The sequence below is a fragment of the Marmota flaviventris genome, chromosome 13 (genome assembly GCF_047511675.1).
Source record: "Marmota flaviventris isolate mMarFla1 chromosome 13, mMarFla1.hap1, whole genome shotgun sequence".
NCBI classification, from domain to species: Eukaryota; Metazoa; Chordata; class Mammalia; order Rodentia; family Sciuridae; genus Marmota; species Marmota flaviventris.
Window position 1 is genome coordinate 21402524 of NC_092510.1, and position 21286 is coordinate 21423809.

General features: G+C 32.4%; 1 protein-coding gene across 7 annotated transcripts in view; it reads left to right on the plus strand.

The window, feature by feature from the left end:
* Gkap1 (G kinase anchoring protein 1) overlaps positions 1-20803 on the plus strand; it is a 53799-nt gene extending 32996 nt beyond the window's left edge. For 6 of the 7 annotated variants that reach the window (XM_071600538.1, XM_071600535.1, XM_027955616.2 and 3 more), the window contains 5 exons: positions 12957-13058; positions 16658-16721; positions 16938-17008; positions 17443-17520; positions 20476-20803. In XM_071600538.1, the coding sequence (XP_071456639.1) occupies positions 12957-13058; positions 16658-16721; positions 16938-17008; positions 17443-17520; positions 20476-20523 (363 nt within the window). In that variant the 3' untranslated portion in view covers positions 20524-20803. Of the gene's footprint in view, positions 1-7098; positions 7252-12956; positions 13059-16657; positions 16722-16937; positions 17009-17442; positions 17521-20475 lie in introns of all 7 variants that reach the window. The other variant, XM_027955611.2, reaches the window with a different exon arrangement.
* The last annotated feature ends 483 nt before the right edge of the window (positions 20804-21286 follow it).

The following is a 21286-nucleotide window of genomic DNA, read 5'->3' on the forward strand; positions in this document are numbered from 1 at the left end:
ATTTGAAAATTTATAATAACTGAGGAGTCAGCAGACTTTTTCTATAAAGGGCCAGGTAGCAAATATTTTATATCTGGTCTTTGTCACAACTACTCAGTTCTGCCATTTATAGAATAAAAGCAGCTATAGCTTACTTAAATGACTGAGAATGGTTGCGTTGCAGTAAAACTTTATTTTCAAAACTGGCAGCAGGCCCCTTTTGGGCTGTAGCTTGCATGCAGGTCCTTGATATAAGTTACAATTTTGCAGTTTTACTCCTAAGTACACATGTCCTAGAGAAACTTTTATATTTCCTAGGAACCATAGGAATTTTATGTTTATGTGTGCAATGGACTAGCCCACTTTCATCTTTCCCAAAGAAAAAAACTGGAAAAAAATCTATTATTTTTCAGCAGAATGGATAAATTTTAGTGTAATCACACAAAGGTTTACACAGTAGTGAAAGTAAAGTTATGTTTCTGGGTAACTACACGTATGATCCAAAACAGTGTTAAATGAAAAATAAGTCTCAGAAGATTTTCTCAGAGTGGTATCAATTTTATAAAACTTAAACAAAACTTAAGTTGTTTTTTTTTTTTAAAGAAATGGGGATTGAACCCAAAGGCGCTTAACTGCTGAGTCACATTTCCAGCCCTTTTTTATATTTTATTTAAAAATGGGGTTTTGTTGAATTTCTTAGGGCCTTGCTAAATTGCTGAGACTGGCTTTGAATTCACAATCCTGCCTCAGCCTCCTGAGCTGCTGGCATTATAGGCATGCATCACTGCACCTGGCAAAACTTAAGTATTCTTGCTAAAAATACTTAACCTGAGGCAGGGGTTGTGGCTCAGTGGTAGAGCGCTCACCTAGCACATACGAGGCACTGGGTTCAATCCTAAGCCCCACATAAAAGTAAATAAAATAAAGGTATTGTGTACATCTACAACTAAAAAAAAAATTTTTAAAGTTTAACCTAATATATAAATCAAGCCTTGAGCTCTGACTTCCATTTTACAAGAGATAAAGCAAACCAGCAAAACCGAGATGGATACTTTGTAGGACAACTGACCTGGTCTCTTTAACAAAACAAAACAAAAATGTTACTGAGAAGAAAAGGTGGAGTGTTTGGAGGAGGATGTTTTAGATTAAAGGAGATTTAAGAGATGACCAAATGTAATATGTAGACCTTAATTAGACTAGTAATAAGATGTTTTGTTACCGTTGAAGAAATTCAAATATGAAATAGGCATAAGTATATGATATTAGAAAATATGTTTTTGTTGGGTGTGATAATATGGTTACATTGAAAAATATTTTATAACTGCATGTGAAAGAATTTTGAGATAAAATGTCATGATGGCTATGCTGTAAAATTATAAGCAACAATAGGGGAAATATAGGATAAATATAGGAAAAACTTTACAGTTGTTAAGTTTAGGGGTAGAATAAATGGATGAAAAATTTCATAATAAAAAGTAAATAGAGAAAATGGGCAAATGCATTTATATTGTTTAATGATATGCTTGTAAAACACAAACCAAAGATGGGAATGATAAACTAAATTTGAGGGGTAGTATTAACTTTGCAGGAAGATAGAGATAAGTGAAAACTACATGAGGGCAGGGCACAAGGGATAAACAGTGTTCTAAATTGTTAAGAAGAATGGTGGAGGGGCTGGGGTTGTGGCTCAGTGGTAGAGCACTTGCCTAGCATGTGTGAGGCATTAGGCTTGGTCCCCGACACCACATAAAAATAAACAACAACAACAAAAAAAACTGCTTTAAAAAAAAACAAAAGAAGAACAATGGTGAAGTTGTGAGTGCCTTCTTAGAAATGGCTTTATTGAGTTATGTACCATAAAATTTGTCTATTGCATGTGTATATAGCATGTGTGTATTAAAATAATATTTACTTAATATTTGTTTTGAGTTGCTGGGAATTGAACTGAGGGTGTCATGCATGTTAGGCAACTTCTACTACAGAACTACAACCCCTACTCTCATTTGTAGTATATTTAAAGAGTTTTGTGGCTATAATCATAGTCTAGTTTTCAAAAATTTCCATAATTCCCAAGGCTCCTGCATATCCATTTATTTTATAAAATATTTTTAGTTATAGATGAACATGATAACTTTATTATTTTATTTTATGTATTTTTTAAAATGTGGTGCTGAGGATCAAACCCAGTGCCTCACATGTGCTAGGCAAGCACTCTACCACTGAATCACAACCCTAGCCCTGGCATATACATTTATAATTAGTCTCTACTCCTACCTTCAGCCCTTGGCAATGACTCTTCTGACCTCTATCTCTGCAGATATGCCTTTTTTGGCAATCTCTTATGAATGTACTCCTACAATATGTAGTCTTACACATTTAAGTTCTTTCACTTAGTGTTTTTGAGCGTTACCCATATATAGCATGTATCAGTAATTCATTCAGATTTATTGGTGAATAATATTCCATTGTATAAATGTTGGTGGATTTTCTGTGAATGAACATTTGTTGGCTGTGTGTTTCGTTTCTCTTAGGTGGATATCTAGGAGTGAAATTGCTGGGTTGTATGGTAAATTTATGTTTAGACTTATAGTCTGTCAGATTGTTTTAAAAAATGACTGCACCAGTTATCATTCCCAGCAACACGAGGGCTCTAGGTTCCACATTTTAAAATTGGTGCATTATAGTTTTATACATAATGGTGGGATTTGTTGTTAAATATTCACACATGCACATAATATAACAATATAATTTGGCCAGTATTCTTGCTAGTATTTCCCCTGAGGGTTCCATTTTCTATACATTCTTACTAATACTAGATATTGTCTCTGGTTTTGATTATAGCCATTTGATTATAGCATGTAATTGTAATTTTCATTCAGTTTGCACTTTCTTAAACTAAGAAGCATTTTTTCATTTGCTTAGCAGCAATTTTTGCATCTTCTTTGATGAAGTATCTGTTCAGTTCTGTTGCCCATTTTAATTGTGTTGTCTAATTATTGATTATAAGATTTCTTCATATGTTTGGAGGATATGAGTCCTCTGTCAGATGTATGATTTCTAATTATTTTCTCTCAGGCTGTGTTTTGCCTTTTTGTTTTCTTAATGGTATCTTTTGAAGCAGAAAAATTTTATGTTTTGATGGATTATACTTTTGATGTTCATTTAATAACTCTTTGCCTAACCGAAGACCATTATTATTTATTCGAGAAGCATTATAGTTTTAATTTTTCCTTAATGTTTATGATTCATATTTTAGTTAATTTTTTGTATGGTATGAATAAAAAATTCAAATTTACCTTTTGGTATGAATAAAAAATTCAAAATTACCTTTCAGCATGTGCATATCCAGTTTTCCCAGTGCTTCTTATTGAAAATACTATTATCTCCTTAAAGAAGTGCTTTGGCACCTTTTAAAAAATTAAATTGACCATAAGTGTAAAAGTTTACGATAAGACTATCAATCTGTTTAATTGATTTGTATGTCTATATTTATGCAAGCATTATACTGTCTTACTCATTGTATGCTGTGCTCAGATTTCAGATTAAATTGAAATTGAATTGGCTATACAGTAATTGATTTAAAGAATCTATATTCTTAAATTCACCACATTTCGATCTTTTTTTCTGTGATGAACGGTGGGGGGTGGTAGTTGAATTATTTTTGTCTCCCCCGTAGTTTATCAAGTTGTAGTTTGAAATTTTTCATCTTATAGGCTGAAAAGAAATTTTGTGCCTCACTAAGAACTACTCAAAAGATATGAGAATAGGGATAGTGGATAGAGATTGGGATAGGATTGTAGTAATGGGAGCATCTATCAAAAAGTAGACACACTAGATGGAACTGCAGTCTTTTTAGTTGCAGGAAAATCCAGAGATTGTTGCCAACAGCATGTTATTTATTCTGTTTATAGAAGTGTTTTAAGCACTTTTGTATTTATTGCTTTCAGATGAAGTCTTAACAGAATATACTGAAAGAGGGGCTAGGGGCTCAGTGGTAGAGCCTCAGTGGTAGAGTGGTAGAGCTAGGCAAGCATGTGTGAGGCACTAGGTTCAATCCTCAGCACCACATAAAAATAAATAAAGTGAAGGTATGTGCCCATCTCCAACTAAAAATATTTTTTAAGAAAAGAATATTCTGGGGGCTGGGGTTGTGGCTCAGCGGTAGAGTGCTCAGTTTGCATGTGTGAGACCCTGCGTTCGATCCTCAGCACCACATACAAAAATAAACAAGTAAAACAAAGGTGTAAAAAAATTATTTAAAAAAGAATATTCTGGAAATATTTCATGAAGCAATAGGTTTAAGAGTTATATCTGTAGCATTTAGCAATAATTTATGGGCATTCCTGAGCCCATAATTACCTGGGGCGGGAGGGATAAATACTTGCTCTGTCAACTTCTCATAGTATTTATGAGATTCAAATAGTAATGTTTGTTTAAATGCTTTGTAAAATATAAAGCATTTTACAAACTTTTAAAATGTCATTTGTGTATTAAGCACTTATATACAAGAAAATAGTTTATTCAAACACTTAATTTTCATAGATAATGTGAAGGGAAAAGGATGTAGAATTTGATCACAAATACAATTGAAACGGGTAAAATTGTATTAGAACTTTAAAATGTGGGACCTAAGTGAAATCATTGAGAGTGAGAAGAATATTTTCTTTAGTCTCTGTGCTTACAAAGGAAGTCAGAGGAGGAATACTACTTTATTGGAGAATGTGTAAACTTTGTAATTTTACATAATTGTATATATAATGATAAAATATTATCTCTTTAAAACATTCTTCATGGTATATAGAATTTATGTTAAAAATTATTTATAAGTGCAATGCAAAATATCAAGCAATACAAGGTTATTAATCAATACAGTGCATTATCAGCATAAGTATAAACATAGGTTGATGGGATTACGAGTCCAGAGATTTGGACAGGGGTGCCAGGACAATTCATTGGGGAAAATAGTCTTCTTAACAAATAATGCTGGATATCTACATGCCAAAGAATGAATTTGTACTCCTTCAATACCATACAAAAAAATTAACTCAAAGTACATGTTAGAAGTAAATGTAATTACTAAAACCATTTGCAGTGGTGCATGCCTGTACTCCCAGTTACTGGGAAGGCTGAGACAGAAGGATTACTTGAACTCAGGGAGTTAGAGACCATTCTGGACACAACATAGCAAGGCCCTGCCTCAGAATAGGAAGGGGGTGTGTCTTGGGATGTGGCTCAGTGGTAGAGCAACTTGCCTAGCACACATGAGGCTCTAGGTTTCATCCCCAATACTACAAAAAAAAAAAAAATTAACGTTTTTTAGGTTAAAAGGTACAATAAATATAACACTTAGAAGAAATCAAAATTAAAAAATTTTTGTGAAATATTTGCAGAGACAACCACAAGTGAAAATTTTGCAGATCACATTTAGTAAGATATATTTATTTGGAATAAAGAACTCTTACAACTAAAAAAATAAGTAACTCAGTTAAAAAATGGACAAAGGGTGGCACATGCCTATAGTCCTAGCAGCTCAGGTGTGGGGGCTGAGCAGAGCAAAAGGATTGCAAGTTCAAAGCTAGCCTCAGCAAAAGTGAGGTGCTAAGCAACTCAGTGAGACCCTATCTCTAAAAATACAACATAGGACTGGGGATGTGGCTCAGTGGTTGAGTGTCCCTGAATTCAATCCCTGGTACCCCCCAACTAAAAAAAGGACAAAGGTTCTAAGTAGACATTTCTCCAAAAATATAATGCAAATGCCCCAGAAGCATATGAAAGGATGCTTATCTCCACCAGTGTCAGGGAAATGCCACTCAAAACCACAGTGAGATACTAATTTACACCCAGAAGGGTGGAGGTAATAAAAAAGACAGACGATAGTAAATGTTGGTGAAATCACAAAGAAAATAGAACCTTCTTGCACTGCTGATGGGATTGTAAAACAGTGGGCTGCTTTGGGAAACTATCAGCAATATCTCAAAAGGTTAAACAAAGTTCATATGACTCGGAAGTCCCACTCTTAAGTATATACCAAACAGAATTGAAAATATGTCCACAAAAAAAAATCTTGTGAATGAATGCTCATAACAGCATTTTTCATAATGGTCAAAGTGTATAAACAACTCAGTGTCCATCAATCAGTGAATGAAGAAGTAAGATGTTGAATGGGATATTATTTGGCAGTAGAAAAAAAATGAAGTACTGATGTATGCCATAACATTGATGAACTTTGAAAACATTTTACTAACTCAAAGAAACTAGTCACAAAGCTGGGTTTGGCGGTGAATGCCTGTGATCCCAGCTACTCTGGAGGATGAGGTGGGAAGTTCAAAGCCAAGCTGGGGTTGAGGGGCAGCAACCAAGTGAGACCCTGTCTTGAAGAAAGAAAAAAGAAGGAAGGAGGATAAGGGGAAGGAAGAAGTTAATCACCAAAAAAACACATATTGAAACTGGGTACAGTGACACATGCTTGTAATTCCAGTGGCTCGGGAGGCTGAGGCAGGAGGATCTTAAGTTAAAAGCCAGCCTTAGCAATGGCAAGGTGCTAAGCAACTCAGTGGGACCCTGTCTCTAAATAATAGAGCTTGGGATGTGGCTCAGTGACAGAGTGCCCCTGAGTTTAATCCCTGGTACCAAAAAAACAAAAACAATACATATTGAATTATTCTTTTTATTTGAAATATCCAGAAAAGGCAAATTTATAGAGATAGAAATAGATTAGTGTTGCCTGGGGCTGGAGAGAGGATTTGGAGGAAATGAGAAGGAATTGCTAATGGGTGCAGGGTTTCTTTTTGGAGTGTTAAAAATGTAATAAAATTGTGGTGATAGTTGTACAACTCTGAATAAGTTAAAAACCATTGACTTATCCACATTGAGTGAATTGCATGTGAGTAACAAAAGCTTTAAAATCAATCAGTTCCCAACTTTAAAAAAATATGAAGTAAGAAAAGGACTTTTGGAAATGGGTCTACTGTTTATTTTCTGGAGATACAGAAGGATTGAGTGGTTGATAATCTCCTAGCTATCTTTTTTTTTTTTTTCATTCTTTATCCTTCTAGTGGTTTATTAAATGAATTCACTTGTTGGGTTGAATAATAGTAAATCATAATTCATTTTTGACAGGAATTGAGTTCTTCTCAGACTTTATCACATGATGGAGGATTCTTCAATAGACTGGAAGATGATGTTCATAAAATTCTTATTAGAGAAAAAAGAAGAGAACAGCTTACAGAGTATAATGGAACAGATAATTGTACAGCTCATGAACACAACCAGGCATGTAAAATAGAAAATTCTCTTAAAATCACAGTGAAATTAAAATGCAAATTATCTTTTTTTAAAGTAAGCTTGTAGAATCCAGTTTTCATTATATAAAGCAAGTTTTTTGATATTATCTTACTAGTTAGTAATCCCACGAAAGTATTTATGTTTAAAAATACTAAGTTTGTAGTTTATTCATTGATGAATATTTATTGAATATGTTCTATATTTTATGTACAGTTAAGCACTGGTGAAGGGATGAGGGAACACAAAGATTAGTGGGCATTTGAGGAGGTAGACTTGTAAAAGGATTGTTCGGCATGATGAAGACTTTAAGAGAGATATGAAACAATAAGAAAGATTTTGAATAGAAAACATAATCATAGCTTGGGTGAATTGTGATGGTATATAAATAATTACATTTGGCATGGATTTTGAATGATAAATAACTCTAAACTGCGAAATGGAGAGAGACTGCATCCTAAGACAACTGCAGAATTAGGAAAGACCTGTAACTGAGTATTCAGGAAATTGAAAAACTCTGCAACCAAGAAGTTTAAGGTAAACTTGGAATGACATGATTAGAGAAATAGATTGAAGTTAAATTTTAAAGATTTTTTTTCCTATGAAACTAAGAAGTTAGAATTTTATCCTTTATAACAGGACAAACTGGATGGCCTGAGTTAAATCTGGTCAGTGGTTGTTTTGTTTGTTTGTTTGTTGTTCTTATTGTTTTTAAGGCCCATGAACCAAGAATAGTATTTACATTTTCACATAACTGTTTTTAAGAAAGAAAAGAGAATAACCCAGAAAGCCTAAAATATTTGCTGCCAAGCTCTTTACAAAAAAAGTTTGCCATTATGCACCATTGGCTTTCAGTATTGTTTCCCTTCTCTATTCTAATTTAACTCTGAACCAACAGGTATTGCTAGAAAATATTTTTAATACAGTGCTAATGTTCTCATCTGATAATCAGTGCTATGTAATTTTTGCCATATCCCCATTTCTACTTGATAGTCCTTTTTTTCCACATTTTTTATTGGTGCATTATAGTTGTACATAATGATGTGATTTATTGTTACACATGCATACATACACACAATACAACAATAGAATTTGGCCAGTATCACTCCTCAGCACTTTCCCCTCCTTCCCCATCGCCCATCCCCTAATCCTTTCCTCCATTGATCTCCCTTTGATTTTTAGGAGATCCACCCCCACCTTTTTTTTTTCTTTTTTCTTCTCTAGCTTCCACATATGAGAGAAAACATATGACCCTTGACATTCTGAATTTGGCTTATTTCACTTAACATAATGTTCTCGAAATAGTTCCATTCGTTTTCCTGCAATGCCATATTTCGTTTTTATTTATGGATGAATAGAAGTTTGTTGTGTGTGTATATACCATGTTTTCTTTATCCATCGATGAACATCTAGGCTGGTTCCATAGTTTGGCTATTGTGAATTGTGCTTCTATAAACATGGGTATGCATGTATTACTGTATGATGATTTTAACTCTTTAGGATAAATAAGTATAGAATCTTTGAAGGCTTTTGAGTAGAAGGGAGAGTTTTATTTGGTAACTATTAATTTCATTGCAGTACCTAGGAAAAATTGAAGGAGGATGAAGGCTATGGATAAGAACTAGATAATGCTTAATTGGAAGGGTTTAGTGCAACAGTAGTATTCTATTAGTAGGAATATAAATTGGTATAACCATTTTGGGAAACAATTTGGTGTTATCTTTTAAAGTTGAACATGATGGATGGGCATGATCTATGTTGTAGAAACTCTATCCCTGAACTAAGTCCTGTAGGCATGTTAAAAACTTCATTGTTTTGAAATAGTAAATTCAGTAGGAGAAGTGAATGAACTTAAGCTGCAGTTCATTGGACAAATATCAAGAACAAAGTGTTTGTTGATAATAGAGTTCAATGCTATTCATACATATATTAAAAAATTAGAAATTTGATATATTACTCAGGGATATCTATATGTATACATATATGAATTCTATATAGACATATAACACATATAAATGTATATATACATAAAGGCAATGTTAAACATAATGTTAATTTAATGTTCATAACAGTGGAGATCATCAGGAGAGAAGAGAAAGGGATATAAACTAGGAGAGGCACATGGGTGCTGCCAAGGTATTGGTAAAACTCATCCTTAAAAGAAGTTCAAAACTCTTAATCTGCATATTGGGTTATTTTTACTTTTACCTAACATATACATGTTATACATATATATGTGCATATGTGAAGTCTTTCATAATTAAAAAAAATTAGGATTTTGTTGTAGTATGTCATTGAGTGTACTGGGGAAAAAAGAATTGAGGCCTGTTTTTAAATTCTCTTTCTCTGCCCCATTGTACTCCTTTATCAGAGAAAGAAAATTCTTCTTTTTGCCAGTATTCAAATCATTTTTAAACTGTATATGCATTTATATACCAGGAATTATTAAGTGTGAAAAAACAAACCTGTATTCTGCCATTTTTTTCCCCCAGTTCCAAGGATTGAACCCTGGGGAGCTTAACCACTGAGCAACATCCCAACACTTTTTTATATCTCATTTAGAGACAGTGTCTCACTGAGTTGCCTAGCACACCTCACTTTTGTTGAGGCTGGCTTTGAACGCACAATTTTCCTACCTCAGCCTCCTGAGCTGCTAGATTATAGGCGTGCACCACTTCACCTAGTGGAATTCTGCCATTTTTAACAAGCATTTGTTTTCATTAAGTTGATTTTTATCATTTCTTACAAACAAAAAGAGTACATGAGAAAATGTCAGAGTATGTAATACCTATTTATATTTTATAAAATTTGTTCCTGTGTGCACATCTGTATACACACAAGATATACACATATGTACATGACATGTATGTGCATTCTGTGTCATAGTATAAAACATTCCTATCATGAACTACTCTTAAGTAAATTTGAAAGCATTGTTCTCAGGATAGCCTCAGCTCAATTAACTTCCCATATATATACTCTTCCAAACTTTTTTCTATAGCAACTGCAGACCAATCCTGTGTGAAGTCCTTCCCCACTTACTCATGAAAAAAATGTGTATTTCACATGTCATTTCTTCTTCCACAGCCCAGTCTTCAACACTAAAACCAGAAAATCTGGATATGATCTTTACTTCCTTTTTATTCCTCATAACATTTTGGTTTTATTATAGCAGTCATTCTTACCATTCTTAATAGATTGCAAGTTCCTTTGGGCACAGACTCTGTCTTATACATCCTTTCAATCTCATTTTATTATGATAACTTTTACTTAGAAGATAATTTGTAAATATATTTATAAAAATGTAGTACTTCATTAAAAGTGAGTATATGTTAAAACAATATGGCTTTGTGTTTTAAATAGTGTTATGTATTTATTGTAAAAATTTAAGTAAAATACAATGATAAAACCAAAAATAAATATTTGAGGAATAGATATATGGAGATATATATATTTCAGATATACTGCATTAACTACTTAAAATAGACTCTTATTTCATAGTTAACCATTGAGTTGGTGGGAATTATTATCATCCCCAATTTGTAGATGTAGTGGGGAAAGAAAGACCCTCATCTTAGTCACCTGGAGGAAACTACTCGTGATATTTTGGTATAGTTCTACTTTTCTATGGATATATACATTTTTCCTCAATGTGTAACTGTCATATGAACCACTTTTTTCAGTTAATTATAGATGGTGAGCATTTCAGGTCATCAAATAGTTCTTGTACATTAAATAAATAATTCAGTTTATAGATTAAGTTGCTTGCAATTATCCTATGCTGAGAAAAATCTTAATGTACCAGTTTGATAACTAATGAGATTGCATGTTTTTTTCAAGTTTTTTTGGTCATATGTCTATCATATTGGTTACAACTATTTTTTCTAGCTTTTCATTCACCTTTTGATTTTTATTACATTATTTTTTGAGATTTTTTAATTGAGTCAAGTCTGTCAGTCTTTTTCTTTTTGTTTTCTTCCTTTGATATCAGAAAGTCTTTCCTATTCAAAGTGGATAGTCATATTTATCCAGATTTTTAAAAATACTTAAAATAGGAGATAGAATTGTGGCTCAGTGATAGAGCATTTGCCTAGCACGTGTCAGGCACTGGGTTTGATTCTTAGCACCGCATAAAAATAAATGAATAAAATTTTTAAAAGATCCATTAGTTTCTTAAAAACATACTTAAAATGGTCTCATTTTTTCAAAAGTTGTATTCTGCATTGTTCTCATTGTTAGATACTCAATATAAAATAATTTTGATAAAAGAAAAATTTAAAACAATAAAGTGAAACCTTATTTATGATTAAAATAATAAATAAAATTTATGATTGACATGTCTTTCTAGAATTTTTTTCTTCACACATATTACAATTTTGGGATCATGCAAATATATTTTATTGTTTTTTATCATCATTTTTAGTGATTGCATAGTTTTCAATTTTGTGAATTTACTGTGTATTTAGCCTATGTCCTATGCTTTGGCTTTTAAATTGATAATATATTTTTGTTGTGATGAACCCACAGTGAACATTTTCATAGATGCTTCACCTTCCCACTTAACGTAAATTTCTAGGAGTGAGATTCGTGGGCCCAATAGTAGTATAGTGCTAATTTTGATCTACCCATCTTATTCCTTAAACTAGAAACTCAGACTAGAGTGTCCATCATCCTCATTTGCTACATTCAACCTCTCATCCAAATGCTGTTGATTCTGCTCCAAATTATTTCTCATATACACTTATCTCCATTTTTTCTGCTTTACCTTTATCCAAGGCATAATCTTGTTTGATCTGGGCTTATAATAGCATTAAAAGGTCTTTCTACCTGTCTTTGCCCCCACTGCAGTCCATTTTCCACACAATACCTAAAGGGATTCTTTACAAACATAAATGTAAATCTCTAATATAAAATCTAAATCTAAATCTAAAATAAATATAAATATAATGGTTCTGCTCAGAATCCTTCACTGCTTTCTGTTTTAATCACAATAATATGCAGACTGTTTTTATAGCTTACAAGGCCCTCTAAGATCAGGCTTTATTGATTTTTCTGAAGTCATTATCTTGCCCCTTATTATACTCCATCTACACTGTTGTCTTTTTTCTTCCTTTCTAATTGCAGCATTTGTTTATCTGTGATCTGTCTCCTCTCTTAGATATCTAAGTCCCACAAGAGTAAGAAGCTTTTCAGTTCAGGTGTTCTATTGTATACCTGGTACCTAGCAGCTAAGATAACCTGTATTTGTGGAATAAATTGGTGTTGCCTCCTTACTCATTATATAAATAGAGCCAATTTATGTTCATCAAAAGAATGGACTTTGGATGACTTTGTACATTTAAATTTATTTACTTTAGTATATGGTACAAGATGACAGGAATTTTCAGGATAGACTAATAATAGTAACTTGTCATGGAGGACTTTTAATGTTTATTTCAAGATAGAAATAACATTCCAGAGTCCTGATATTCTTCTAAAGTATATTTGCAGTTTGAGATTAACTGTAGAAATCTTATTTGCTTACATTATAGAATTAGGATCATAATTGAGTCAAAGTGGAAATGTCAATATTTAAGGTTGCCTAAGAAAATTAATTAAAGTTAGGATTTTTCCTTTTAAACTTGTCACAAAGGACTGTTGCAAGCCAGGTTTGATAGAACAATTTTAGTCCTAAAATAGTGTTTTTCTTTTTTCAGGAAGTGGTTCTGAAAGATGGAAGAATTGAAAGACTAAAGTTGGAACTTGAAAAGAAAGATGCTGAAATTCAGAAGCTGAAAAATGTGATCACTCAGTGGGAGGTTTGTATCCACCAGTCTATAAATGCAAATTTTCTTTTTTTTTAGTTGCCAGTGGACCTTTATTTTAAATAGTTATATGTGGTGCTGCAAATTGAACCCAGTGCCTCACACATGCTAGGCAAGCGCTCTACGCTCTACCACTGAGCTACAACCCCAATCCTCTGCTTTTCTTATATGTAAATGTTTAATATGCAGCTGGTAGAAATAGTCATTCTGCTATTGAGAATTTTAAAACTGATTAATGATTTAATGTCTGAACAATATTATAATTTTTATTGTTGTAAAATATTTATAACCATTTCAAGTGTACTACTGATTCAGTGGCATTGAGTATCTTCATGATCTTGTCTAATCATAACCATTATCTCTTTCCAGAATTTTTTTTATCATCCTATCCCAAACAGAAATTCTGTACCCATTAAACAACTGCATTTTCATTCCCCAGACCTTTATAACCTTTAATATCTATGAATTTGTCCATTCTGGGTACCTCACATAGGTAGAATCATACATTGTTTTTCCTTTTATGTCTGGCTTATTTCATTTAGTATAATGTTTTCAAGGTTCATCCATGTTGTAGCGTGTATCAGAATTTTATTCCTTTTTATAGTTGAATGATGTTCCATTGTATGTATATACTACATTTTGTTTATTAGTATACAAGTATCTGTGTCCCAGCTTTTAATTCTTTGGATTAATTTTTTGAGAAACCACCAACTCTTTTTCAAAGTAGTTGAAAAAGAGTAGTATATACCATTTTTTAAAATATTTTGTTGTTGTTGTTGTTGGCCACGATACCTTTATTTTATTTATTTTTTTTATGTGGTGCTGAGTATCGAACCCAGTGCCCTGTAGGCGCTAGGTGAGCGCTCTACCACTGAGCCACAACCCCAGCCCCAGTTATACCATTTTACATTCTCACCAGTGCTTAGGGTTCTAATTTCTCCACATCTTCAACATTTGTTAAATAAGTGTGTATTTCTAACCATAAATTATGTGAATTACTCTCTTACTTCTTCCTTTAGCCCTTAAAATTTCTTTACTCAATTTGAATATCACTCTCTTTGACTAATTCTTAGAACAATTATTTATTGAGTACTTGTAGTATGCCAAGTACCCTTCTGGGTCCTGCATATGTAATAGTTAAAAAAAAGAAAGTCAAGTTCCAACCCTTATGGTACTTACACTTCTTTCCTGCTCCTGCCTTTAAGAATCACTATATATGCCTATCTTCCTTAGCCTTTCATTTCTGCTTTCATTACTTTTGTTGTAATAGGCATGGAGAACAAAAAATGAGTTACAAGGAAGATAAACATATAAACAATTGCAGTACAGTATAAGAATTATAATTGATATTTGACAGAGTATTCAAGAAGTACAGAGAAAAGAACAAAGAGTTGTTGCTGTTTAAAATTGGTAAGATTTCACAGAAAAGATGTTTTTTCCAGAGAGGAAAATAGTGGGTACAAAAACATGGGAATGGTGGGATGTACATGGTAACTGACATTTAGAGAATTGAGAAGCTATCGAAAATGAGATTGAAGGTGTTTGTTGGGTATTACACAAAGAGGGCAGTAAAAAGTCTTTTCTTTTGACATGAGAATTGTTTTGTGGGATGATAATGCATGTAGCCTAGTCTTAAAGTGAAGACAGTCTGATAAAAATGACCATGTATTGAGTGTAAGAGGAAGGACACATTTTTCAAACTGTTTTGAGAAATGGGAACTAATAGATTCCATTGAACTTGTTGAATTTGAAATGGCTGTGTTATATGCAAGTATATATGCTCAAGACATAGTGGGGGTCAATATATATGCATTTAACTTTATCAATTTTATATACTCTTTCATAAACTTTCAAAACACTAGTAAGGGCATCAAATATTGCATACATTATCATAAACTACTTATTACTGGTATTTTACATATTTATGTTTTTGTAGACATGCTTATTCAGGATTGTATATACAAAACTATGTATGCTATTTATTTATGAGCAATTTAGGGAATTTTCACAGGTAAGTTTGCACATTTTCAAGTTTGCTTTAAGAACCAATTTAGACTCTTCAAGGCTTACTTAAGAGGTGGCTTTGTGTATACTGACCAGAACCTTGGAGCTAAAGTTTTGAGCTAAAGTTTGGTGAGATGTTAGCAGAAATTGAAGACATGAGAATTTTATAGTAGTGTGGCTCCATATTTATGGTGTATTTTTCTGTATTCATAGTGAATATAGTTGTAGTTTAGTGGATATGTTTTCCCCCTTGTATCTATGTTTCCATCTTGTCTTCCTTATTCATTTCTAAACTCAAGTCCTACCCTTTATATTTACTGTGGTGCTTTGGTTTACTGTGTTGACTATACTGTTACTTAGCATATAGTACTGATTTATCATCAACAATTTAATGGACAAAGTACTGGTTAGTAAAAGCCACTTTTATAGGTTGTGAAATTCATTTAAATTTGTTTTACAAATAGTTTTGAGGGTTGGGGGTGTAGCTCAGTGGTAGAGCACTTGCCCTGTGTATACAGGCCTTGGGTTTCATCCCTAATACTGCCAAATGAAACAAAATTTTGGGATCTGATAACTTCTGCACATATCTGTACATGTTGAGAGAAGAAATGAAAAGTTTCTTAAAGTTTCTTACATGTTTTCTTTAGGCTTTTTTTAAAAATATTTTTTAGTTGTCAATGGACCTCTATTTTACTTATTTATATGCAGTGCTGAGAATCGAACCCAGGGCCTCACACATGCTAGGCAAGCACTCTATTACTGAGCTACAACCCCAGCCATTCTGTAGGCTTTTATTTTTTAAAATATACTAGTATTGGGCCCATGTTGAATAGGGTAGCATAGGCAGAAAATTGCCTAGAATATGGATTGTTAATGTGGGAGCACAATTCCTCTTTGTTTATAAATATATTATTATATCATTTATGTAGTATGAGAAGGAGCAAAATCATTTGGAAAAAGAAATTGAAAAAAGAGTTGAAAGATTTTAATAAATAAGTCATATCAGCTAAAAATTACCATAACAATAATTTTTAGTAAATGAATTAATAAGAGATCAGTTAAACCTTAACTGAGAAGAGATAGAACTGCATTACAAAATTCAGTTACCACTGCAAGTGTCCCAAAATTTAAATTATAGTTAAATAAGATTAAAACTTCATTTTTAGTATTCAGTAACCACATATTGGATAGTGGCAGATATAGAACAGATATAGAAAATTCTTATATATTGCTGGACAGTACTGGTATAGACTGCGAGTCATTTTCATTTTGGTTTTTATCTAAATTATTTTGAATTGTATTACCTAACTTTCCTTCACTTTTATCCCTCCTTTAAATTTATAATTATCCCTCCTTTAAATTTATAATCACCTATAATAATATCTATTATTGTATCAAAGATTTATTTTAGTAGTAGACAATTCTGATTACAGCTTTCTCTACCCTTTTTCTTTCAAAAGTAATTTATATCTTTGAGTAAGCCTAGAATTCACAGCTTGATAGTGAAACAAATTGATAGTGAAACAGTAATTGTTAATATAACACTAATTGTATCATTTACTTTTTTAAAAACAATTTTTTTCTCTTAGGCAAAGTATAAAGAAGTAAAGGCAAGAAATGCACAGTTATTGAAAATGCTGCAGGAAGGTGAAAGTAAGTGATGTTATGTTTTTAGAGTTAAGGTTTATCTTAAATAATACCTGAAGACAATTTTTCAAGATATATGATTTATCAAATCAATAAAATAAAAAGGTTTCCCAGAGTTTTCTCACTATACTTAACTTGCTATTGGTTTATTGTAGTATTGTTTAAGTATTTGAGTGACTGAAAAGACTATACGGTGGTTTTTCCTTTTTTTTTTTTTGTCAGTGAAAGATAAAGCAGAAATTCTTCTGCAAGTTGATGAATCACAAAGTATCAAGAATGAGCTAACTATACAGGTAAGGAACTATGGAGCATACGAGTAGTCTTTTTAGGCTGTTCTTCAATCTTTCAGTATTAAACTTGAATAAACAAATACAGCCCATCAACATAGCAAGAAGGTGATAGAAATTATACTTTTATTGTGTATTAGCAAATAAATGATGATTCTATTTTTTGCACCAATGGAGAAAAATAAGGTTGCATTTTAGGTAACTGTGAACATAGAACTTATTCTGTTCCTGTACTTGATTTTCTCTTTCTATCCTTATTCTGTCTTCTAGTACAACAGTGAGCTTATCCTATCTATCTTTAATATATAACCATGTACAACATCTAATGGAAATTATGTGGAGGGTTTCTGCTTTGATACTCATTTATTTGTCAGAATTTATCATTATAAATTAAGTGTTATAAATTTTAAAATGTTTTCTTATTGAATGTTTGTTTATAGGTGACGTCACTTCATGCAGCATTAGAACAAGAAAGATCTAAAGTGAAAGTATTACAAGCAGAATTAGCCAAATACCAGGTATGCTTTTAAAATTTTCAAGAGTTTTCATTACACACAGTAATTTGAGTAGACACTATGTGAGAATAAATGTAGTATTTTATTCTTAGGCCAGAATTTACACACCATATATATTAATAATTTAATAGTCATGTACTTTGTGTTTTAGAAAATGTTAGATATTGATTTGTACAGTATCAAATAAGTAATTTGGGAAAGTCTTTGGAATTAGTAGAAGGTATGACATATGTGCTGTTGAGTCATCTTTGGGGAAATGAGATTTGTCCCATTGTATCCTAAGTTTGCTTGGGTACAGGGCTATAGCTCCATTAAAAAGATACCATTTCTCCTTTATAATTTATAAGTACTATGTAGGGGTAATACTTGGAGAAATTTTGTGCATATCATTTTCATGATAATATTTGCATCAATTATTATTTGTTATTTGCATCAGTTATTTTTGGTGATTACCTAATAGTGATTTTCTAATTCTTTGATTTATTCTGCATTTACAAGATGACATTCAACATCTTCTCTCTGGATGAAGCAAAAAAAAACACCCCAAAACAGTGCTTCATTTTAATATATATTTATATTTAAACATATATACACATTTGTATGTACATATTTATGTTTCTGAATCATAAAAATGCATTGATTGATTTGGAATTATGGTCAAAAATGCTTAGAAGCCTGTGGTGGTGTGGAGAACCTAAATTTTGTTTAGTCCTAGCTTTGAAATTGAATCAGTTTGGAAAGGAAAATTTCCTTTGCCTAGGAGATTTTGAAAAAGATCCCCCTGTATATTTGTTGTTGGGGGTTTGGTTTGGTTTGGTTGTTGATTTATTTCATTGAGTTGCATGGTAAGTTTTTAGCCACATAACATTGATAACTATGTATAGTGGTTATATATCTTAAAGAATTCTTAAATTTATTTTTATTTTCCTGCTAGATAAATCTCTTTTTAAAATACATGTCATTACAACCTCATGTTCTACAAAACCTGTTCGTTCATTAAATCTTTGCAGAACTTTAATGTGGTCAGGAGTTAAGAACAGCATTTTTATACTTGGGATGCTCCCCTCCCCTCCACTTCTTTCCTCCCCTATACTTCTCTCCCCTCCCTTCCAAGAGTGGTGATATAGAGAGTAGTATAAACAGAATAGGGGTAAAAGAAATTATTTTCAAGCTCATTATCAAATGAGTCTGGGCTTGTTATGACTCTGTTATGACCACTAGTTCAAAAATGTACTTCCATAGACAAGCAGTTCTCAAATTTGGTTGATCAGCAGCATTACTTGGAAACATTTTGAATTACAGATTATAATCCAGTTAAATAGATATGGGACAAAGCCTAGACATCAGAATTTTAAAAACACTACTGCTTACCAAAGTAAGCTTTATGCATGTATGAATATCTCACAATTCATTCCAATTTTATATATAACTATAATTTACCAATTAATAAATAAGTAGAAGGAAGATCATTAGTGAAGGGGAAAAGGATCAGGGGGAGGGAGGAGGAAGGGAAATTAGGGGATTGAAATGAAGAAAACTGTTATGCATTTATGACCATGTCAGAATGAACCCCCAATAATGTGTGTAACCATAATGCACTAATAAATTTATAAATAGTACTACTTAGGTAATTTTTGATACTTTTGTGTTTTGGTACTGGGGATTGAACCAAGGGGTACTCAACCACTGAGTCACATCCCTATCCCTTTTCATTTTTTATTTTTAGACAGGTTCTTGTTAAGCTGCTTAGGGCCTCACTAAGTTGCTGAGGCTGGCTTTGAATTTGTGATCCTCCTACCTCAGCCTCCTGAGCTGCTGGGATTACAGGTATCTGCCACCATGCCCAGCTACTTAGGTAATTCTGATGATCAACTAAGTTTGGGTATCATTGCCATAGTTTATAAGAATAGTGAAAAATGGGCTGCAGCTGTAGCTCTGTGGTAGAGCACTTGCCCAACATATGTGAAGCCCTGGATTCATTCCCCAGTACCAGGGGGGGAAAATGTGGAAAGTAGCTGGGTGTGGTGGCTCATACTTGTAAACCCAGCTACTCAGGAGTCTAGGGCAAGAGGATCACAATTTTGAGGCCAGCCTCAGCAACTTCGTGAGACCTGTCTCAAAATATAAAAAGGTCTGTGGGTATAGTTTAGCAGTTGAGTGCTTGTCTAGCATGTACAAGGCCCTGGATTCTATCCTCAGTACCACAGAAAAATGGGTGGGTGGGAACTATTTTAAGGTATTTATATTTAAATTGAGGGATAGAGTGTATAGTTATGGAAAATTTTAATTTTCTTTTTATACATTGTACTTGCCATATTTCTACAATTCATATTTGCTTTTTAAATCAGAATAAAGCAGGAAATATTATGTTAAAAGTAATGCATATAAAATTCTTTGTCTTTAAAAGCTGCATTTTCTCTTGGCTCAAGTCAGATACCATAAGTGGTGTTTCATATGCAACAAGTTAAATATAGATTTATATGTGCTACTGAGAAATCTATGGATAAACAATCAAATTTCTTATTCTGTTTATATCAACAAAACTAGACAGAACTTGTATTATTAATTGTATTACTCAAAAGATCATGAACAGAATTATTAAATGTGCTGAACACATATAACAGATTTTGTGTTTTATTTTGGTATTGATCAAAAATTTAATATTTTTAAATCTCTGGGGCAAAGTGAGCTCTAAAAAGTAATATGTTTATCATCTAGCTAAGTAAGCCCAGACAAATTCATATAGAAGTGCTGTAACTATTTTCTACAACCTACTTTAATCATTTATAAAAATAACCACATAAGAATAATTCAGTGGTATACATATTCAAATTTATAACAAATTCAAGAAAAAAAATGCTTTCTTATCCCCAAATATCTTTGGTTGTATATATTCTTAAAATGAAAATGACCCCCAAGTGCTATATTCTAAATAATTTGTTGTATTTTTCTTTACAGGGTGGCAGAAAAGGGAAAAGAAACTCTGAATCTGACCAGTGTAGGTGATTATATTATTAGCTTTTGAAGTCAACATGAAAATTAAAACTTTCAGGGTTTTTCAAAGATGTATATATTTAATGCTGTGCAACTGCTAAACTATGCAGTTTTGTTGAAGAAACTAAAAGTACTAGTTCACTAACAGTCTATAAGACATTTTATGTTCTTTTGACTTAAAGTGGAAAGAAGAAATATAGAATTCCAGCCAAACTCAGTGTTTATCGTTTACTATTCATACTTCTTATCACTTTAGTTTTTCATCAGTCAATAAAGTTAATTTACTCTTCCACTAGTATGTTTGATTTTTAAAGTTTCATAAACAATGTAAAAACATTGTTTTTGCTTATAGCTCAACCAGTTAATTGGATTCTTTCAGCTTAGCAAATATTTATTCAAGACATACACAATGAGTGAAATATGGTTGACATCCTCAGTTAGGTTATGTCTAGGGGAAATAGAAAGTGAACAGGGGTAAAATAAAAGCAAAAAAATAATTATCATGTGAGTATGCTATCATATTATTTGGGAATTGCGAAAACTTGCATGAGATAATTTTTAGAGAGTATTTTTTTTTTTCTGTAAATTTGAGAGGCATTCCAAGCAAAATTGATCCCTTTCTGGGCTGAAAGATTTATTTAAAGAATAATCTGGCCTGAGGACAGTAACATGATATACTGAGAACTGGAGGACTATTGATGTGTGGGGAGGAAGGAATGAGAGATTTTTCATTGGTGTAACCAATTACTAAAAGAGCTTTATTTTAGTACAATCA